Source organism: Lagopus leucura, unplaced genomic scaffold (genome assembly GCF_019238085.1).
Source record: "Lagopus leucura isolate 7727_CA_CO unplaced genomic scaffold, USGS_WTPT01 Super-Scaffold_73, whole genome shotgun sequence".
NCBI lineage: Eukaryota > Metazoa > Chordata > Aves > Galliformes > Phasianidae > Lagopus > Lagopus leucura.
The window spans coordinates 35230362-35252309 of NW_024962252.1; the positions used below are offsets into that span (position 1 = coordinate 35230362).

The 21948-nt window shown below is 41.0% G+C and overlaps 1 protein-coding gene across 1 annotated transcript in view; it reads right to left on the minus strand.

Annotated features, from left to right (window-relative positions):
• Window positions 1-6497: 6497 nt before the first annotated feature.
• BVES (blood vessel epicardial substance) overlaps window positions 6498-21948 on the minus strand; it is a 49121-nt gene continuing 33670 nt past the window's right edge. The window contains 8 exon segments of the mRNA XM_042875412.1: window positions 6498-6583; window positions 9130-10773; window positions 10776-10919; window positions 10922-10936; window positions 13919-14060; window positions 17029-17196; window positions 19276-19384; window positions 20318-20505. Of these exon segments, the coding sequence (XP_042731346.1) occupies window positions 10610-10773; window positions 10776-10919; window positions 10922-10936; window positions 13919-14060; window positions 17029-17196; window positions 19276-19384; window positions 20318-20505 (930 nt within the window). The 3' untranslated portion in view covers window positions 6498-6583; window positions 9130-10609.

Consider the following 21948-nt stretch of genomic DNA (forward strand, 5'->3'; position numbering starts at 1 on the left):
CCAAGCTTTTAATTTTTGACATAATTTTTTCATTGCAATTCCTCCTTCTGACACTTGCAAAAGTGAAACATTCATCTAAGAAGGACAGGATTACGCGGCTACATAAGCTACGCACCTTGCGCTCAGGCACACTTACCTCCCACAGTCAAGTCCACCATTGTCACACTGCACACAAACACAACTCCAGAAGATTCCCCAAGTGCAGAGGGAGCCCACAGAAGATGACTCTAAGGCAGCACATCCACGCACACTGACTTGTTCTTACAGGCTCTGTTCACCCCTCTCTCCTCACACTCAATCAAACGAGTGAACTATCTCCACCTGAGCTTCCTCCTGCTGCTGGCTTAATGTTGAGGAAGAAAACCTGCTCTCCCAGCCCAGCTCTCATCTTGCTCCCAGCTGTGCTTTCTCCTTAGGATCGTTCTCCTCACCATTAGAATCAAGAAGGAAACCTCCCGGGCCCTCCATGCTGTTGGCACTTGCCTCCAGAGCCATGAAGGTACATTTCATACACACCAGGTCCTCCGTGGTGCCAGAAAAGCACCAGAATGTAATAACAGTTCAAGGGCTGGAAAGGCTCTGGTGGGTCTCTCCACAATGTGGTGGATCTGAGCTGCAGTATGCAGGACAGGCTGGCAACCAGCAGCCTACTAGGAAGAGCTGTCTATGCTCTCAAACTACACCAACTTGTGTGTGGAGCAACAAGTTAATAATGCGGGAGGAGGGGGAAGGAAGAGAATAGCTTTGTGTTTAGAGACACATATATCTGATTCTCACTCCTTTTCCCTTTACACAAGCTTCTGCAGTATAAGAACCTTCCCAGTCTGGGCAAATATGACCAGTCTAGGTTTTATTTCTATCAAGATACATCTGTCATCAATGGTCACCCCCACATGAATGGAATAAGAACAGAAATGTGTTTTCATTCAGTTAGAGCACTTGTATACAATCAGTTTTTCTTCTTCCTTTCATTGCTGTCATTTTGCCTGCTGCCTGTCTGTTGCACATCGTATGGAGGGAAGCCCACATACACTGAACAATGAAAAGACACAAAATGTGGCAGATGCTGTGATCTAGGAAATAATTTTATTAAAAACCGAAGGGCAGCATGCTTTCTTCAGCATTTAAGAGCGGAAAAGATTCATAAAACTTCTCACTACTTTTGCCATGCAGTGTCTGCACTATTACTAAATTTCACCACTTTCTGGAACAAAGCAGAGCACCGAGGACCAGCGAACAAAACAGTATCGATGCAATAGCACACGCATGGACGTATTTCGAGAGGTATTGCTTTTGATCTGTTCTTTGCTACAAAGGATGATGGGGAATTGCTGTCCCAAAAGCACTTTGCAGAGGAAACCAGGATGTTGCCATAACGGATATTAATCCCCAAGGAGAAAGCAAAGGAAGAACACAAGCACAGCAAATTGCAGTGGCCAGGCAGCGTTCATCAGAGGCACCCGATTGCTGAAGGAGGCACCGGAGATCGTAACCCAACTTACATTCATCCTTGTGCAAAGCTGTAATTTCTGCTCAAGTTACAGCTTATGAGTCTTAAAGAGCTTCCTGAAAAACAAAACAGGTGTTCTCAGCAGACACAGTCATGGCGTGGCTGTAACTTGGATTTGCAACGTACACATTTTATGTTCATTATGTGCTAAGTAAAAGTTCTCGTGCACCTCAAACTCACCTGATCTTTAAGCTTGCTGAAAATGCCTTATCCTTCCCATAGCCATAATGACTGTCAACTGAAAAGCATTTTGCTCCATTAAACAGCCCAACACAAGCCCATCTGCTTCTGCTGCTTTGTGAAGGGTCTGCAGGGCTCTCCTTCTGAAAAGAAGCATGCAGACAGTTTGCCAATCAATACCCAACAATTGTGCAACTTTTGCTATAATATCTCCTCTCGGTACTCTCTAATGACTCTCTTATCATCCTGCTCTCAGGAAGCTTAAATGTCAGGACTTATTAATTAAGATGGTTTCTCTTCTCTTATTAATCCCTTAAGTACTGAGAACCCATTCCCCTTTAATCAAGAGCAGCTGGGACCAACGCTGCACAAGAGACGGAAGAGCATTTTACTCGGGCGTACTTCCCGTGACTGCATTTCTGAAACAATCACTAAAGTAATGGTCGCTGTTTCTCCAGGAACACTAAAATGTGTCACTATGATTTCACTTCCCAAAACTCCATCAAAACGATCCCTCAGCCCACATCAAGCCCAAAGTGAACTGTACTGAGCCCAGGGCTGCTCGCAAAATTGCCGCCTTCCGCACCTGCAGGTGCTGAGCCTTCACTTTTGCAGTAGAGTCTAAGAGGGTGCCAGCAGTTTACTGAAGGACAGAGCCCTGCCAAAGCCTCATGCGTTTACCCAAGTGTCTGTTATCTCATGGTTTTGCTTTCCAGTGCATCTATCAAACGATGATAAGGGGATTATGATTCAGCTGTGCTTGTTTCTTAAATGGAAATAGCACAGGATAAAAAACAAGGTTTTTGCTATTTGCATTCCACTTCATTGCACTGCGGTTTTTAATTCAAACACATAAGCTACTAAAAAAGAATCAATGGCAGAAGTTCTATGAACCACACAGGCAATACGTAAATATTTTGGACCATTGATCCCTGAGTTCTCAGAGCGCTTCTCACCGCAAACACCCGTTGGGGGCTGGAGCTGGGACCTGCAGAACTGCAATCTTTCTTGTAGTGAGGGGCTGGATCATGGAGCCCAACCCCTCTGCCAAATCAGGCACCCTACCACAGGTGGCACAGGTAGGCTTCCTGTTGTGTCTTGAATATGTCCGTAGAAGGAGACACCACAGCCTCTCCAGTCTCGCATCCTGCTCCAGTGCTCCATCACTCTTAGTCTAAAGGAGTTTTCTTCCCCTCAAGGCATCCTGGCTAACAAAACAAAATATCTGCTCCTATAATTCACAACTGCTGCATAGTAAAAGCTATGACCAACATAATATGATTTAACAATTTAGAAGCATACACTGTTTTATGCTTGATTTCCCAGACACACCTTGGAAGGAGCCAGCAATGGGTTTGCAGCCTGTTCTCCACCCGTGCACACCAATGCTCCTTTAAATCTGAATTATTACAGGATGCTTCTACCTACCTTCTGCAGCAGTGATGGAGAGTGCCTCATTAAGTACAGAAAAGCAGGCTGCAGCCTGTTTTAACCTCTGTTGTCTCGGAAACAGCCCTATTTGAAACAACAGGTAAATAGACTTTGCACATTGTGTACAGCAAGTAAACATTTGCTATTCATTTTACCCATTCACCCACAATGTTTAAATTTCCAGCCACATATTTTTATGCAGTAAAACGCATTGCTTCCTGTAGTATAACACAGTTCTTTCTCATCATTCGCAGTGCAATGCTCTGTTGGCACAGCACAAGGCTGGGCTCTCACTGCTGGCAGCTCACGGGGCTGAGGTGGGAGGCATGACCTGCACAGCTCTCCTCAAGTCCTGCTCAGGAGCTGCATTTTCTCCTGGCACTGAATAACGTATAGCAGGACAAAAGAAACAAGTGTGGCATAGAGGGAAGAAGAGGAAGGAAAACCATTATTTGTCCATCGGGCACTCCAGGCTTCCCGATTATTTCCTTGCTAATCTATGAGGTCTATTCCAGTAGTGAAATTCCTCTTCAAAGCATGAAAGTGGGCAGAATTTAGATAAAATTACATCAGGACGAGGACATGGCTCCCTGTGTCTCCCTGCTGAATAAAACTATTCCCAATTTCTTTCCTGCCCTCCCAGCAGCCGAGAGGCTGCTTTCTTTCCTGCCTGTGACAGGTCCTTGGGTTTCAATCCAGGAAGGGGCAGGACTTTATGTTATTTTCACCAGGGTCATTTATGTGATCTTTTTTTTACTCTGCCACTAAAAATCACCGCAGCATCCTTCTTCCAGCTGGTGTGTTTTATCCTCTAGAATGGGATATTCATCTGGAATGGGAACATCCCTCCTAATGCTGAGCTCAAAACTGTTCCCTGGAGCAAAGCACATCCCTACCAACCCATGCATCTCTCACCATTTTGTAACCGACTCAGCTTTTCGATCAACTTTGTGAAACAGCTTTTGCAAAACCTGCAAGCATGTACAGAATTGTTTTATTTATTAAGCCTGGTTGTGCTGTAATCTAAAAGGAATGTGTTTTAGATGTATTATCCAGGTTCCTGTAACAGCACTTGTTGTGCTTTAGTCCCCATCATTCACAGCACTGACTCTCATCTGGAAGCTGAGCATGCTTTGGGCAGCATGGACCATCCAGGATGCTGGATCAGAGGACCTGAAGCCTGATTACCATCAAGGAATTGTTAAGGTTGGAAAAGACCTCTAAGATCACCTTGTCCAACCATCAGGCCACCCTCACCATGCCCACTAATCACATCCCTCAGTGCCACATCTACCTGACTCCTGAACACCTCCAAGGACAGTGACTCCACCACCTCCCTGGGCAGCCAGCACGAGCATACATATTTCTCCCTTAGCATGCATTTTATTGCACTGAGAATATTTGATGTTCCTTTCTACTATGTGCAGTTGTCTACAGCATCATAGTCATAGTATTTGAGTCAAGCACTAAGACGTGACATATTTTCACACACACAGTTGTGTTCTAGTCACCGACCTTGTTTTACCCCAGCAAGCTCCCTGCTGATTCCATCTATCGCCCTGGTTTTTCAGGGCAGTGGCTTTAGAAGCTGTTTCAGCTCTCACTTACTTACAAATAACACATAATGGCTGCAAGACACTCTGTGCTTCCTACACAGGGACTTCCATAGCATAGGTTTCGATGACAAGCAACAACTTCCAGCTGAAGCCAAGGTGCTCTCTTTCACACAGAATATGTGGTGTAAAGACATCCCACACCTATTACCACAAAGTTGTAAGCATGCCTCTCCTCAGTGAGACATTTTTAATCAATCAAAACTGAGCAAGCCAAAGATACACCGGTGTGTTATTAAACCCACAGGATTTAAATTCACAGAAACAGGAACACTACCAATGCAGGTCACACTTCTGATCATTTAGGTGCACATTTTGATATTTTATGAGTTTTTGGATAGGGAACAAATGGTTCACATACCTCAGGTGCAGGGTGGTTCAGGGCTTTGCCAGGACACAACACTAAAACGAATGACAGAGCAGAAACAGCCTCTAACACCTCAGACTGCTAAAGAGCTCATGCCGAGTTTCTGAATGTACCTAGTAGAGTTTTGTGCAATACAATAAATGGAATCCTATCTACCTTCTGTTTAGTTAAAATACAGTTTGTTTCATGACAAATTTCAGGAATTGGCAAAGCACAGACTGATAGCTACTATCTATGCATCTCCACAACCCAGACAGAGCTGCTACAGGTGCCCAAAAAGTTCCCAATGCCTCCCTTATAGGACTCATTTTAACAGTTTGACCTGAATTTCCTGAATCAGCTCTACGTCACATATTGCTGTGTGCAAAGATTAAGCCAGAACAAATCAATCATCCCATGGACAAGCCTAAGTAAAAGTGCACTGTTTTGCACATCTTAAGAAAGTAAATCCAGAGACCATAGTGGGCATCCTTCCCTTAAGAGGCACTGGAAACATCACAGCCTTGTAAAGAAATGTATATTTGGTACCAATGGGTTGCACACCTTGGATGCAATTTCATTAGACTTTGACCTTCTCTTGTGAAAAAGAAAGAAAAAAAAAAACAAAAAACCAAAAAACCAAACCAGACCACCACCAACAAAAAAACCAACCAAGGCTTCAGTATTAACATACTTACCTACAGAAGAAGTTAAGGCTTGAGGCGACATTACATTTTCAGGAAACACATTGATGATTTAGTGAGCACTGTGGTGATGGGTTGACGGTTGGACCAGATGATCTTAGTGGTCTTTTCCAACCTTAATGACTCTACACATTTAAATATTTTGACAAAATAATTAATAAGTCATTATTACAACCGTGGAGTCAAGCTGTCAGGTTAGGAAGTGCCAGAACTGAAAGCAAATACCTACCAATGTACACAAAATAGTAGGTACTGTGTCACAGGAGACTTACAACAGTGACAGCACCTAAAAGAAACCACAACACCACAACTTTGGAAACACAGTTTAAAAATGTCCCACTGAAAAGCACTAAGGTGCTAAAAACTTAGGGAAATGAAACTTGAGATACTCCATCTCTACACTCATCAGACCAGTGAGCCACTGGACTCTAAATGTATGACATCAAGAGCTGGAATAAAAACGAAACAAATATCTGCATCCAGAGAACAGAAACAAAACCCACACAGGTGTATTTATTTCTTTATTTAGAAGTAAAAGCGTGACATTTCTGTCTACGAGCCACTGACATATGGCGTGGTAAATTCAAAGACAGAAAGATGTTCTTAGCTTCCAGATTCCTTCCTCTCACCCTGGAGCTTTGTACAAGCTCTTGCACATCAGATGACAGACTCATTCAAGGCAGCCGCTGCAGCTCCAGCTTTTCAGCTGACGATGCTTCAAAGACATCATCTTCAACACTTTCTTCTATTGGCTTCATCTTTGCTGAAGTTCTCAGGTAGGGTGATGTCCGGCCTGGGCCTGCCACAGTGCCAAAGAAATTAGCAATTAATTTAACAATACATACTTGCTATTCATACCGATCTGTAACACAGAGTGCAGACTCTGATGATCCTTGTCTAGTTCTCTCATAAGAGGATTTTATGACTGAAGGTTTCTTTTTTTTATTTGGCCACAGGCATGAAGAAATCCTAGGTGCAGGACAGCCAAGCTGACACGCACCAAGAACACCTTCAGGCTTCAGTGCAAATCCTGACTGCGTGAGATGCACACCTTGGTGTTCTTGAGAACCATCTTCTTATTGTTAGACTTGATACAGGCTAGTTTGTTCAGCAATGGGGATCAGTATATCAGTTTAAAAACCAATATAATTGTTTAGCAAAAGGAATTAATGAGTGCTAGTTCTAAATCTTCCCATTTCAACTTTGCTTGGTGTGTAAATAGCCTTGTTTATCTCATCTTGCAGGAATAGCCTTGTTTCTCTCAATGATTCTGCTTCACAAGAAGCATTGGAGCCATAATAGACTACTTCTATCTTTGCATCTACCAGGTGCAAGGTCCTCTTCCTCAGATTTCTCATATATTGTTTTGGATTAGAGTGCACTAAGATACAAGTTGCTCATTATGGCTTAGCAAGCAAAACAAGTTTGTCAAATTGGGGAGAAACAGCTACAGGTCAGCCAGAAGTCTCTGTGATGAACCTGATGATGTAAAAACAGGGAGAAAGTAAGTGGTCGAAGACCACAGGCAGGTGCTACTGCACACTCCCAGAGGGATATAAGCATATATTATTGAGTTCTTGGAAAATCATGAATATGCATGCAAATGTATTGCATATATATGCCTTAGCTGTTCAAATGCAGAAGCTGAGTCTGAGACAGCAAGCTTGTTTTGTCAAGTTGCTCAGTAGCTATCGTGAGGAATAAAGGAATGCTGCTTTCTAACACAAGAGAGTTTTCTTCCCAGACTTCACATTTTTCTCCTAAAGCACACTAGGACTGGTTGCCTACATACAGAAGTTCCATACATCTGCATACTTGCTCTCACCACGAAACAAGTCTCACATTTGCTGGCTAACCTCAGCCAGGTACATGACCTCAGCCCTAACTGCCCTAAGCTTGTAGGCAGCTGAACAGCTACCAACATCCAAAAGGAAAAGAGAAAGCTCTGAAACACGGTTTCAGAAGAAAAAAGCAAGAGGCAGTGGTCCTGTCTGATTGATCACCTGCATACAACTTACAAATGCAAATTTTCTAGAAAAAAGAACTAATAGCTATCACACAATCATTCAGGGTTGCTCTCACTACATAAAAAAGCGCTCTGCTGAGGAGGCCGGTGAGGAAGGACTTCTTTCTGCAGCATATTTCACACAAAGAACAAACAACACTTGCCTCAGGCAACAACAGTGAGTGTTATGGTATTGCATTTTTAAGTCATATTCACACAAATGCTGTTTAGCTTTCTAGAATTTTTATGTTAAACGTATTAGTAATTCATTCTACCATTCAAAATGCTATTTTACTGGCATGATAAAGGTTACTCACACATTTTTAAGAACTGGAACTGTTAAGCACTCCTTTCTACACAGATGGGCTTTTCCACAACCACAAAACCTTGCCTGTTCATGCCTCCACCCAGTGCTGAACAGAAGCTCGAGACTGAACCAGATTCAAATGCAGGCCTTCTATACACTGTTCCTGCACTCTCCTGAGGTGCTAAACTCAAACACCTATTAAAATACCAATTTTGCTATAACCCACAAGCTGGGTCAACATGGCAAGCACACAGTGAGAAAAGGCCAATAAACATACTATCTAAACAATATGTTCCTGCTTAGCTCAGAAATTTACAAATTCAGATTCATAGATCAGCAACTTTGAGTGATCTAAAGCAAGTGCTGCAGGGCTGGAGCACCTCCCCTATGAAGAAAGCTTGAGAGAAATGAGCTTATTTAGCTTGGAGAAGAGAAGGCTCTGGGGAGACCTCATTGTGGCCTTCCAGTACTTGAAGGGAGCATATAAACAGGAGGGGGAATGGCTGTTTACAGGGGTGGATTGTGATAGGACAAGGGGGAATGGTTTTAAACTGAGACAGGGAAAGTTTAGGTTAGATATTAAGAGGAAGTTCTTCACCCAGAGGGTGGTGACACACTGGAACAGGTTGCCCAAGGAGGTTGTGGATGCCCCATCCCTGGAGGCATTCAAGGCCAGGCTGGATGTGGCTCTGGGCAGCCTGGTCTGGTGGTTGGCTACCCTGCACACAGAAGGGGGGTTGAAATTTGATCATTGTGGTCCTTTTCAACCCAGGGCATTCTATGATTCTACAAAAAGACACTAACTATATCATTAATAAGTATGACTATCAAACAATAGGTTTACTGAACAGTACTAAAACGTTTTTAAAGAACTGAAAAGCAGCTGAATCTGTCCTTCTGATTGAGTTTAACTACTTCTGCTTATCACATACCTCAGAAAAAGAGAAATAATTTCATTTATTAACAAGTTACATACAGATGGATCATGTATGTGAAGCACATGTACCATAATACACAAATCTCACATGAATACCTTTTGGAGGACGCTTGCTGAGTTAATGTGATGTTATCAACAGAAAGCATCATGCTGCAAACGACTCACTCCGTAAGCATTACAGAACTCATGTTGGTTATTTCCTTAATATAAAAGCAAACAGTTAGTCGGGTTTCTTAATTACATTTAAAACACAGTTTTGTTAGTAATTGTAGTATGTGGCCAATTACTTAGAATTTTTCAATCTTTCATTGCTAAGCACTCTGAACTTAGCCTTACATCAGTTTTCTTTATGAAATGAGTTGGTAATTTTCAGAACAGCTAAAAGCACAATTCTTTGGATTATACAAAATAATAAATGTTCATGTTGTCAAGAACATGGAAATTAAGAGAATAAAATCTGTTTTAGTTGCAGTAGTCATATATCATATCTGTAAAGGGAAGCTTCTGTCCACACACTTGATCATCCAGCAATGACAAGACAGAAACTGTGCAGAACTTCTGTATGCTGCATTTCTTTCATCTGTTGCTTCTTCTAAAAGAAATACAGCTGTTATTTCCATATGTTCCTCACTGAATATTCTTTTTTGTTTGTTTGTTTGTTCTTAAGAAATTAGTGCATGATTGCAGGAGAATTCAGGGGAACAGCACTGGGCCCTCTGTATGTACCTCACACCGAAAACTAAAGAACACACATGAAAAAAGACTGACTGTGCTGTGTGACAGCACTGAAGGTTTTTGAAAACAGAACGGCGGAAAGGTAAATGGCAGCTTTTTCCTTCAGCTTTCTCTGCAATCTAAGAGAAAGTACATACATGGCCACAGCACGAAGGCAGTACAGCTCTTCAGACAGAGCTCACCTTGGTAGCAAACCCATCATTGGGCAGCAGCATTACACAAGAAAAAGAAACTGACAAGTTATTTTGGCAAAAATAAAAAAATGAAGTGTTATGATTTAGTCAGGCAAAACATCTTTTATCAACTGCAGGAGTCAAAATTCCACATTATTCAAAATGCAAAGAAGAACAAACTGATAGCATTTTCTGAGGTGTACTTCTACACTGCACTATCAGTAACCACCCCTGCCTCCCCAGACATAAGAGAAACATTGTACTCCAGAGGCTGCTATCACACCTCTTGTTGCCAGTGATGTGGCAGTGGCACAGCCAACTGTTGTTCTCAGAGCATCTAAGAAATTTCCATCTCTCTCTTGCGCAAAGCACGCATCACGCACCAGAAAAAATACGATACACAAACCCAGAGACATACAACAGAAAAGTGTTTTTAACAAGTATTTGCTAAGAACGGGTGCATCTCAGGAATTAATGTAATTACAGGTGGAAATGTCAAGCATTTAGATTACTTTCTCCCAAAGCTGAAATACTGGTGTAAGCGTTCTGCTTCTAGGCCTGAAAGAGAATTTTAAATCCTGCTAATTGTACAAATACACATTTACAACTTCTTTCAGGCTTCTGAGAGTGCCAATTTGTTTAAGTGCCTTCTATGCAAAGAACTGGCTTCAGTGCATGGAGATCTGCCTTGAAACAGGTGAAAAGCCAGCTGAGAGCTTATGGGTAAAGATCAGAGAACAGACCAACACAGGCAACTTCACAGCAGGTATCTGCTTCCTGAACAAGAAGAGCAAGTAGATGGAAGCCTTCTTCAGATAGCTGGATGATGTCCCACAGTTGAAGGCCTGGATGCTTGGGAGCTCTGACTGCCCACGTCTGGTGGCAGCAGTGCCAGGCACGAGCAGGCCAGGAGCTTTCTGGAGACTGTAGCAGACAATTTTCTTGCAGGAGCGATCGATGAGGCGACTAGGGGAGGTGCTCCGCTGGACCTGTCACTGGCGAACAAGGAGGAACTCATCAGGGAGGTGAAGGCTGATGGTAACCTTGGTTGCATCTTCCAGAAGCTGGTAGATTTTAAAGATACTAAGAGAGGTGTGCAGACAAACAGGAGAGTTACAGCCCTAGATTTGAGGGCAGTGGACTGCAGCTTAGTCAGAGATCTACTCGGTAAAACAATGGGGCCATGGTCTGCAAGGGCAAAGAGACCCAACAACGGCTGGCTGATCTTCAAGGACACCTTAGAACACAAGGACAGTTGATTCCCAAGTGCAGAAAGTTGAGCAAGCGTGGCAGAAGGCTGTCACAGAGGTACAGGAAAGTTCTGACAGAGCTCAGACATACGTACAAAGTGAGAGCAAGGATGAGCTCAGGAAGAATACAGAAACATGGCCCACACATGCAGGGATGGAACCGGGAAAGCCAAAGCTCAGCTGGGCTTGGATCTAGTGAAAGACAACAAGAGCTTCTCCAAACACACTGGCAACAAAAGGAAGACCAGGGAAACTACGAGGCCATGGCTCAGAGGGGCACAGGATCTGGGGAGAAAGCAGATGGAAAAGGCTGAGACAATCCACATCTTTCTTGGCTCAGTTTTTAACTGGTAAAAGTTTGTCCTGAGGCTTCCCAGGTCTGCAAGTGTAGTGGCAGAGACTGGGAGACTGATACTTTACTTACAGGAGTTGGACTGAGTTAGGGACTACTAAAGTCAACAAGCCACACGAGAGACTTTGGAACTTCCTATTCTGCATCCACGAGCACTAAGGGGGGGGGCTGAAGGAATTGCGAGGCCACCTCTATCACCTTTGAAAGGTCACAGCAATCAGAGAAGAGGAAAAAGGCGAATGTCATGTCCATTTTTGAAAAGGACAAGGAGAAAGATCCAGGGAACCAGTGTTCTATCAGCCTAGTCTGAGGTTCCCAGAAAGATTCTGGAGCTTACATTCCTGGAAGCTGTGTCAAAACATATGAAGGGCAGGAACATCGCTGGGAACAGCCGCCGTGGATTTACTATGCTCAGATTGCACCCCACCAACCTGACCACCTTCTGTGGTGAAATGACTGGCCCTGTGGATGGAATGTAGTAAATGCTGGATCATAACAAGGCCCCAGGCAGCTTGCCATCAAATCCATCCAGTGAAATTGTTGACTGGACTACAGCATGGGTGTAAACTGGTAGGATTGCTGAAATCACAGATAGTGAACAGCAGTACAAAATCCAGCTGGCAGCTGGTTACCAGCAGTGCCCCTCACAAGTCAGTACCAAGGCACATAAACTTCAGCATATCTTTATTAATGACCAGGGTGATGAAACAGAAAGCACTCTGGCTAATTCATTCACAACAGCCACATAAAGAGGGAAACCATATCCCAGAGGATAGAGCTGCCAGTCAGATGGGGCATTCAGAAGCTGGACAAATGACATGAGCTTCTGAGTCAAATTCCTGCACCTGAGACACTACAGGCTAAAACAGCATTATAAGTTGGGCACTAACTTGTTTGTAAAGCAACATTTCAGAAACAGACCTGGGGGTCCTGGTGGACACCAAACCAAATACAAGTCAGCCGTGTGCCTCTGCAGTGAAGAAGGTCATTCACAAATTGTGCTGTATTAGCAAAAGCACAGCCAACATATCAAAGAAAATGGTTATTCTTCTGGATGTGGAGTGCTGTGTCCAGTTTTGAGCTCCCCTGTACAAGACAGACAGACATACTAGAAAGAGTACAGTGAAAATAACCAAGGTGGTCAGGCTGGAGCACATGGCATACATGGAGAAACTGTGAGAACTGGGTGTGCTCAGCCTTACAAACAGAGGACTCACAGAGAACCTTACTGTTGTCTCCATCTACCTAACTGAACAGCAAAAGAAGACAGTCAGATTCTTCTCAGAGGCATGCATTGAAGAACAAGGGAAACAATCGTAAGCTGCAGTAAGGGAAATGTTTTTCACCACGAGGGTGGGAAGGTGCTGGAATGGGTTGCTCAGAGAAGGCGTAGGATGTTCAACCTTGAAAATATTTTAAGCTGTGAGGAACACAATGGAACAATTACATGGTAAAGTATTTTTTTTCCCTTAACTTCAGCAGAATTTAGCCACAATAAATAATTGCCAGTGATTCCTTCCCTCATACATCTAAATTCTAACTACTCAAGAAAAAAATATTCCCTGAATCAAAGTAAATAATACTATGTGACCCTTTATTATTGCTAAACAGCTTATATTTAGTAATAAACATAAAACAGACAACTGAGCATCTTCTGTTATGCTGTTGTTGCTGTTTTTAAAAGCTGCTTTCTGAGTTCAGACTATTGTTAAAGTTTAGATTTGGGAAAATTAAAAGTAAACAAGATCAAAAGCCTAGAAAGAATTGTTTAAAAGGATTCTTAAAGGAATAAATTCCTAGACTGGAAGGTAAAGGTCAGACATGGCTTCCCTCACTTTGCTCCGTACTGATCCCATCATACAAAGCACAAGGAAGTAGAGCCTGGCAGCACATTTGGAGATTTTCCAGGTGGCCTCAAAATTAGTTGTGCACCATCCCTCTCCAGATGCTGCCAACACAAACTGCCTGAGAGGAAATGCAGAGCACCCCATTGATGAAGGTAAGCGTATTTTAACTTCTACAAGCACCAGTCACAGACCAAAGGAGATAGCACTGTGACAGGCACTGTGCATTGACACTATTTTGCTCCACTGCTATAAACGTTCCATATTATATCTATACATCCACATTATACTGCAAAGGATTACAATACATGTTGCTTTTTCCACTGTCTACACGAAGTAGCTTCAGTTAGCATACTAAGCCTTAGGCATTTACAGATTCATTACTGTCACTTCCCTACACTTGGCTGGTTTACAGCAGCATCTCATAAGCTACATTCTGCTTCCACTGAAGACAACAGAAGTTCTACAACCATCTTCAGTGATCAACCAAGCTGTGTTCAAAACTGGTATGAACCATTTCTGAGCACTCACGAAGAGAAGATGAAGAGGAAGTCCCGCGAAGAAACATCTGCAAGCCATCCTCACTGTCACTGGTACTGGCCATACTGTTCCTCATCTGCATCACAGAGAGCTGTGAGCAAAGACTTGGCTGCCGATCAATCTTTTTTGAGGCCTAAAAAAAAAAAAAAAATTAGAAAGGGGATCAAGTAAATTAAAAATTAAAACAGAAAATAGCTATTTCTTCTGTAGTTGACAGTTTGGTCTCAGCTGTGACTTTAAATCACGGAACAGCAAAAGATTCTATGCAGTGTAAATTGATTTAATGCAGATACAAGATGCCAGTAATACACTGGAGTTAGAACATCAACAGCCATGAATTATTCACTTTTAATTCTTCTTTGTACTGACTTCTCAGGTATTTTCCTACAGACAAATTTCTTTTTATTGTCTGGCAATTCATCACTAAGTTACTGCAATCATATAGGGCTTTCATGACATTTTACCTTATGAACTGGCTCTTGATTCTGATGAAAACAAATGAAATGCATTGTGTGACCATTACTCTCTACGCAAAGACCTTGGGATTATTTTCCATTTACTTGGAGTACTCTGAGATATCTCATATCACATTTATATGAAACAATACATTGTATCTCATTAGCTATTATTAAGAGTCAGAAGGACACCTGTACCCAAAAGGTACAATGTGCATGACAAATGCATGATGTATAACTCAATTCTATTGAACTTTATTTAACAGTCAAGAATTACCACTTCATTTCATGTAGAATGATGGTTTTCTGAAGTCTTTGTGATGCATCAGTTAGAATAGTCTTTCATGCAACTACCTTCTCTAAAATTAAGGAGCTGCTGCAAACTAAAGTGAAAATATCATTTAATGAAAAAATATACATAAGACTGTGAAGCCAAATATCTGTATATGTGTGCGAGCTCTTCTAAATGACTCATGAATGAAATATATACTCAGTGTATAAATAACTCCAAGCTGCTGTTAGCTGGAATAAAGTTAAAAGGAACTTCTCTGTTCATACTGACACAGCTGCATGTCATGAAGCCATATCTGAACCCTATAAGGATAAACACAGACAGGGTAAATAAAGAAAGTCAAAGTCCCTTTCAGCCCTGATCTCACCTAGCCTGATGGGCTGGGCATCTATTGGACTTTCCAGGCTCTGCAGATACAACTGAACATCAATCAAAAGAATCATTTTGAATAGCGAGGACTGCCATATGATGACAGCAATACCTGCACTGGCAGCACAACACAAGGATTTGATATTTGGCAGGTATGATAAGGACTTTTCACTTGAAATCAACAAATTGAACTCTTAACACTGAGCATTTCATGTGGTACTATCAAGAAATACTACTGCTACAGTTTTGTTGTGCCAGATGTCAGCAACACAAGTGTCTTGTGGATAACTTTGTACACCAGGCACAGTAACAACATCCTAGTGTACCTGGAGTCATCCACACATTAAAAAGAAGAGAATGATAAATAGGGCAGATAAGCAGAGAGAAAGGTAGAGAGAAAAGAAAATAAATAGGAAATAGAAGAAAAGAAAAAAGGGAAAAAAGGGAAAAATGAGGGGAAAAAAAAGAAAATTGATAAGGAACATGGGAAACAGCAGTCACCTTGGAGATGCTGGCTGAATGCAACCCATAGAGCACAAAGGAGTATGTTGCTACATGTTTGTTCCAGTTGCCATACTCCAGAAATGACTTTCCACAGAAGTATTTTTGTTCTTTTTTTTTTTTTTTTAATATAGTACATCTCTCTCCTGTTTTCTCGCCATCCTTTCACCATCCCCCCTCCAAAAAAAAAGTTAACTACATCTTATAAGAAGTACATTATAGATGGTATATATATTCCTGCTAGATCACCTATCTTCTTGCATTAGTAAGACTTACAACCTCAGATGATGAATGAAAACAAGGACCTGCAATAGTCTTGAGGATCTAACTGCACAACAGGGTAACCCCCTGTTTCAGTGACCAGTATAATTTTGTAGGTCCTTAACCAGAAGGCAGAACAAGCAGTGCTTTAACAACTGTCCTTCCAACGCTCCTTTATTTTTCTCTTTCTATAGCCTACAGAAAATTCAGAAAACTTTCAGTATTTAACTAATCATAAATACATTACAAAATATATCAGTAGGCTTCATGTGTAAAGAAGCAGTGGCAGCCACTCCTTTTGAATCTCTTTTCCAGTAAATTCATCACTTTGCAGAAATAACTATTTAACATATATTTATATATGGGCAACGTGATAAAGGTTTTTGCTTTGAGTTGGTGCAAGTTAATAAATACAGAATATGAAAACACCATATTAACATTTTCCAAGCTTTTCATAAATGATGGTGAAAGTTCTTCAAGTAAATTATGTATGAGAATCCTACAGCCAGTGCATAAAGAATAAAAAAAACCACTACCAGTAGCCGAGTGGCATCCCTTGCAAATGTTGAAAAGCCCTGTAACTATGGAATGAGACAAAGAGAAAGTAAAGTAAGATAATAGGATATAGACTACAATAGATATAGACTACAAATAGGCCACTCACCATGATATCTGAAACATTCAAAGAAGAATGAGTTACAGTCAGAGTCCTCAGCAAAGGTATTTATACAGATTTCATGTCTTTTCCCAGTGACTATCAACCCAACATTTCCCTTTTTCCCCCTTATATTTACAACCTGCAAACACACTTCAATGTTAATTTTCTTGGCAAGATGTATTAATGCAGCTGTTTGATTCCAGCACAGGAGTTCTTTTAAAAATATCCTGAAGCCTCTTTGTACAAAGGTACCCATTTATTAGTAAGAGAAGATATCCAGGGAGAAGCACCTTTTATCTGCTGGGCACCACACCCACCAGCTGATTAGCCAATCCGTTCAGAATCTGTTATTCACCTTTCTTGCACACTGCAGTGCTAACAATAACCAGTATCAATGGCTGACAAGAACACTGCACTGACACACACTTTGGCATTAAAAGGCAACAAATATGAATTCAGCAGCCTATAGTGGCAGATTAAAGAAAAAAATAAAAGGTACTTTAAAGTTGAAGCAATGATACATGTACTTGTGTGTAAATTCCAAAATGAAACTGCAGTTGCTTACCTTGTCATTTAAGGTCGGGTCATTCAATGAATAGAGTTTATTTGTAATATCCTTGCCAATAAGATACTTAAAGATCTCATAAAGAAATGGCTCCGTTTCCAGAAAGTATGTCAGTCTTTCTCTGGACCAGCAAAGGAACTTGCAATTATCATCTGCAATAATGGTGACCTGAGAAAACACACATGGAATTAGCTCTTCTCTTTTGCTTGCAAATAAGTGCTACCATTCCATTTGTGCCTCTAGTTAAAATAAATTTAAAGCCATATAACTTTTTGATATCCCTTAGAAAATTGTATTTAGAAATGTAAATCTTCTCAGATGGTTATCATTATCAGATTTTATCCGATAAACAGACCAGTTTGTTTTCCAAGAAATCTAGTGGGAGATAATGTGAAGGGGAAATCTCTCAGAAGTCCAAAACAGCAAACATTTATGTTAGAATAGATTTATATAGAGTCAGTCCTGTACTGATGACACATCCCAACAGGCCTGCTACTTGGTTTTAATTCCTGTGACTGTGCCCAAGTAGGAAGAACTGGTGCAAGCCAAAGGTTTCCATGAACGAGTTTAAAAAAGGATACAGTAAAAAACAAAACATAATGCCTTTCTCTCTTCTACCTCAGACCTCTGGATCTCACAAGCACTGCCTTGCACTTGGACCAGGGACCCATTGGCTTAGGTACTGACAATTCTGCTGTGGATGGCTGCAGTCAAATGAGGTAAGCTGTAACACCTACAAATTCCTGGTCACTTGTCCAGCTATGCCAGAGGAGGGCAGTGGCAGACAGAAATCAGCTCTGGGATGTTGCAACTGCATGCTTTGCAAAAGGAGTTCAGAAGAATTTATGAAGTGTCCTATCACAAACTACTTTTATCTAAAGTATTTATATACACACACATACATACACATATAATATAAATACACACACACGCACGTATGAATATATATATCAAGCCTAAGATAAAATGGAAAACTGTCACATACACTTGAGTTTTAACTTTACAGTCTGTGACAGAGGAATATCAACTTGGGAAAAACTTGGCAGCATTGCCAGCAGATGGAGTCCCTAGGACGAAATTTTCATCCTGTGTTGATGGTACTGCCAAGAACATTTGTGTCATAGCAAACTGCAAGCAAACCTCACAAGTGAAGGATACACAAAGCACCAAGACTGCAATAACTTTCCAGGCAGACACAAGGAGGGGCGTGAGTCTTTACCCCTTCAGCAGAACTGATTCATATCTAGTAATTTATGGGAGAAATAGATGGTATCAATAGGGTACAGCACTGCCAGACGCTTCGCTGCCACGAAATGAATATGTCCTGACAACCATCTCCCTCTGGCACTAAGCCTACTGCTTGACTGGAACGTGTTACATCAATCACTGATTTTAGATTCTGCCCTACTCTTCCTGCCTCCTCCTCTGCCACAGTATCAGCAGGGATGTATCCAGTCCAGCCACAGGCAGTCAATATTACACATGCAGTTGAAGAATAGCAGGAGGTAAACAGTGACTTCAGTACTATGTGGAAAAAAACCCTCTCTAATAGTAGTATCTTTACCACAAGCTACTGTATAATATATTCATTAACATTCTAGTATAATTACATTGCTGGAGATATATACTCCTATTGCTCCACCTCTAAAGATATATATTCTGTTGTTCCCCTAGGAATATTTTAATTCTGAACAGTGCAACCTCTTTCAATTCATGCTGCTTTAACAACTTTCAGATGATTCTTTCCTGCATTTTTTAAATCCTTCATTTTAGTAATGAATTTAGTAATCACATTATACCATAATTAATTTTCCTATTCTGTTTTTGAACTAGCAACAAGACTGCTCACATCATCACTTACCTCAGCAAAACTCTCACCTATAAATCAGTTATCTCAAATAATCTTCCAGCACAGAATAGGCTTGCAAACAGTAAAATGAAAGAGAACAACAGGAAAAGACACAGTAAACACCATCATGATACTGTTTCGCAGCATTTCATTTTAAAAGTTACTCTTGACATGGTCCAGCATCAGACACCAGTTTTAGGAAGCCAGCAAAATTACACAAACCAAACAGTTCAGTATTTCCTGAAATTATTTGGGGTTTGTCGCTGTCAGTTTTGTTTGTTTGCTTTGAGTTTTTGTGTGTTGTGTTTGGGTTTTGCTTTGTCTTGGTTATTATTATTATTATTATTTTTTAATTGTCTCATTAGTTCCCATCCAACGACATTTAAGCCAAAGCGTACCTGGAATTTTTCACCCCGGTTCATCTGAGTTGATCGAAATTCAGGTGAATCTATAAAGGCACAGGGGTAAATATTATGCAGAAAATGCCCTCGATAGGAAACCTTCATTCTAGAAATAAAAAAAGTGTGAAACATCATTTCAGAACCACGGAGGTTGAATTACTTTATTAAAATTGAATATGATTACTGACAATGGTAATGCAGAAGGCTAAACAGACTGAAGTATGTACATCTTCTGGAGTTGGAGTCAACCTACTTTCTGCCTGAACCTCCACCAAATCCAGATGTAAGGTTAGCAGCCGATTCTGGTTGCCTGATGTGGTGTGCACCCTCAAAACACAACTGTTAAAAAGCAAAAAAGATCTGAAGTGTGATGCTCTAGATCCAAATCAGAATCAGGCTTCCTTTAGATAACTAGTTTCAGGAATAAGCTGCTAATGACTTTGAAGAAAAGTGATGAAACCTGATGTCTGCACAGAGACTGCTTAAAATTTTGGGCATAATTTAGCAAGAACCTCAAGATCACAGCCTGGACACGGTAATTTATTTTACCCTTTCTCATTTGGGTCTGCCAGCTAGGTCTGATCAATACACCTTCCCCCTTTCTGTCTGCATGTATAAAGTGCAATCAACTAATTTCAACAGGCCTCTTGGTTTAAAGCCTAATGGATGGTTATTTTCTCTTTCCCTCATGCACAGTATTTTTTAACCTTAAAACCTGAGAAAGCACTGAGGAAAAGTCTTAGACGCCTAACACCAGAACAAGCTTCTTGTTTGCTCTGAAAGACTCTTGTGTTATAAGAATGTAAACCCCATTAGAATCAATATGGCTGTACACACACATGGAGGCACAAAGTTTTTGCATTAAGAGACATCACAGCCATTTGAAATAGTACCAAAAACAGCATATGGATGTATACTATGTGGCGATAGAGCATGACAGGCAACAAACAGTAAGATTTAAAAAATTAACACAAATATCCATCAACTTTCTCATGAATTCAACCACCACACAACTCATAAGAAGCTTTATAGCACCTACTTCCCCTTCAGCAGGATGCTTAGCCTGTCATCAACTGATGTTTTATCCTCTGCAGCATAAGCTTGACCTGCCTTCAAAGTCTGAATGTTGCAGAATTGCCCAGTTAATCTTTGGAATAGCTCTGGAGGCACATGGAGTGGTTCAAACATTCTCTTGTACAGGCTGCTGAGCTCCTTCTCTATCTTGATCTAGAATGCAAACACAAAAGACATCAATACAAAGAGGCAGTCTAGCCAAGAAAGGGTAATACTGCATGCATGCTTTAGCTGCTAAATCTGAGTAACATCTTTGTGTTCCTTCTGTTCAGGCAACAAAACAACTGGTAAATGCTACATCTATCCACAATGCTGCCTATGACAGGGTGACCAAAACCTTAGCTAAAACTGCAACTCCAGCAATCTGGTGCTTCAGGAACAAACATTTCATATAAAAAGTATGGTAAAACAAGCACATGGAATCTTTTGAGACTTCTGATCTAGCAGTGCATAGAACTTGCACCAGATTTACACAGGAAAATAATGAGATTGCCTGTACTTCCCACACCATGCCCACAACTCATTTTGGCCATCTCTTGGGCTTTCCTGGGAATCTTTCATCCCTTACTTCTTGGCTTACCTGCAGCAGAAAAGCAGGACTATGAGTCCTATAAAACAAAGCCATCATTACAACACATGTGTGTTGAGGGAGAAAAATACTACTACCAGCTGAACATCCCATATCTAAGAGCCCACCCAAATCCATGCAGCAGCAGTGAGGGAAAGGAAGCTGGCTGAAATGCCAAGCCTGGAGATCTTTCCTGAATGAAGGCAGCAGGGAATAGGACAGAGTTCTGGCCTTCCCGAAAGAGGCTGCTTGAACAAACAAATTAGAAATAAGCACCAGATTATGAAAAGATAACATAAATAGAACAAAAAAAAAAAAAAGGAAAAGCAAGAAAGAAAAATGGTAGAAAAAGAAAACAAGTTACCACTTCAACAAATGAGAATGTTCCAAGTTTAGACTTGGAATCTATTCTTCTAGATTATTTATTTATTTAATTTTTGTATTTCCATATTAAAAATAGGGGAGAATTAAGCAACAGCAAAGTCCAAGAGTCAATTTTCAGCTCATGGTAGCAAACAGAGCAAACTGAGAAGTTCCTGAGTATTCTGTACCTGGAGTAGGATGCAGTCCAAAATTACTAAGTCTCTGGACTAACTAAGGCTCACAATGACTTCAAACTCTGAAGTACATACAATTTCCTCCCCAGAAAGCTACTTTAGGGCAAAAAAATATTAATCTCAGCCCTAAGAGATTAATGTTTCACATCAAAAACTCTCCCTGTTCTGGTAGAATTACATCCGAGTGCTGAACAGTGAATCAAGCATAGTGAAAGATTTTGGAAAATTCATGATATTTGACCTTTATTTACTTCTAGAGCAAATTGAGCTGAAGCAGAAGCTTTACAGATTTGTGGAACCATATTTGAAGGATATCACCCATAGCCTCAGCTACTGGATCTACCTGTCCCACATATAGGCAACAGAAGCCCATGGCAGTTCTTTGGAACTGACAAACACGTAGGCAGAGATGGTGGGTTCATCCCTGTATAACCAAGATGTTATAATTGCAATATAATCAAAAGAGTAAGG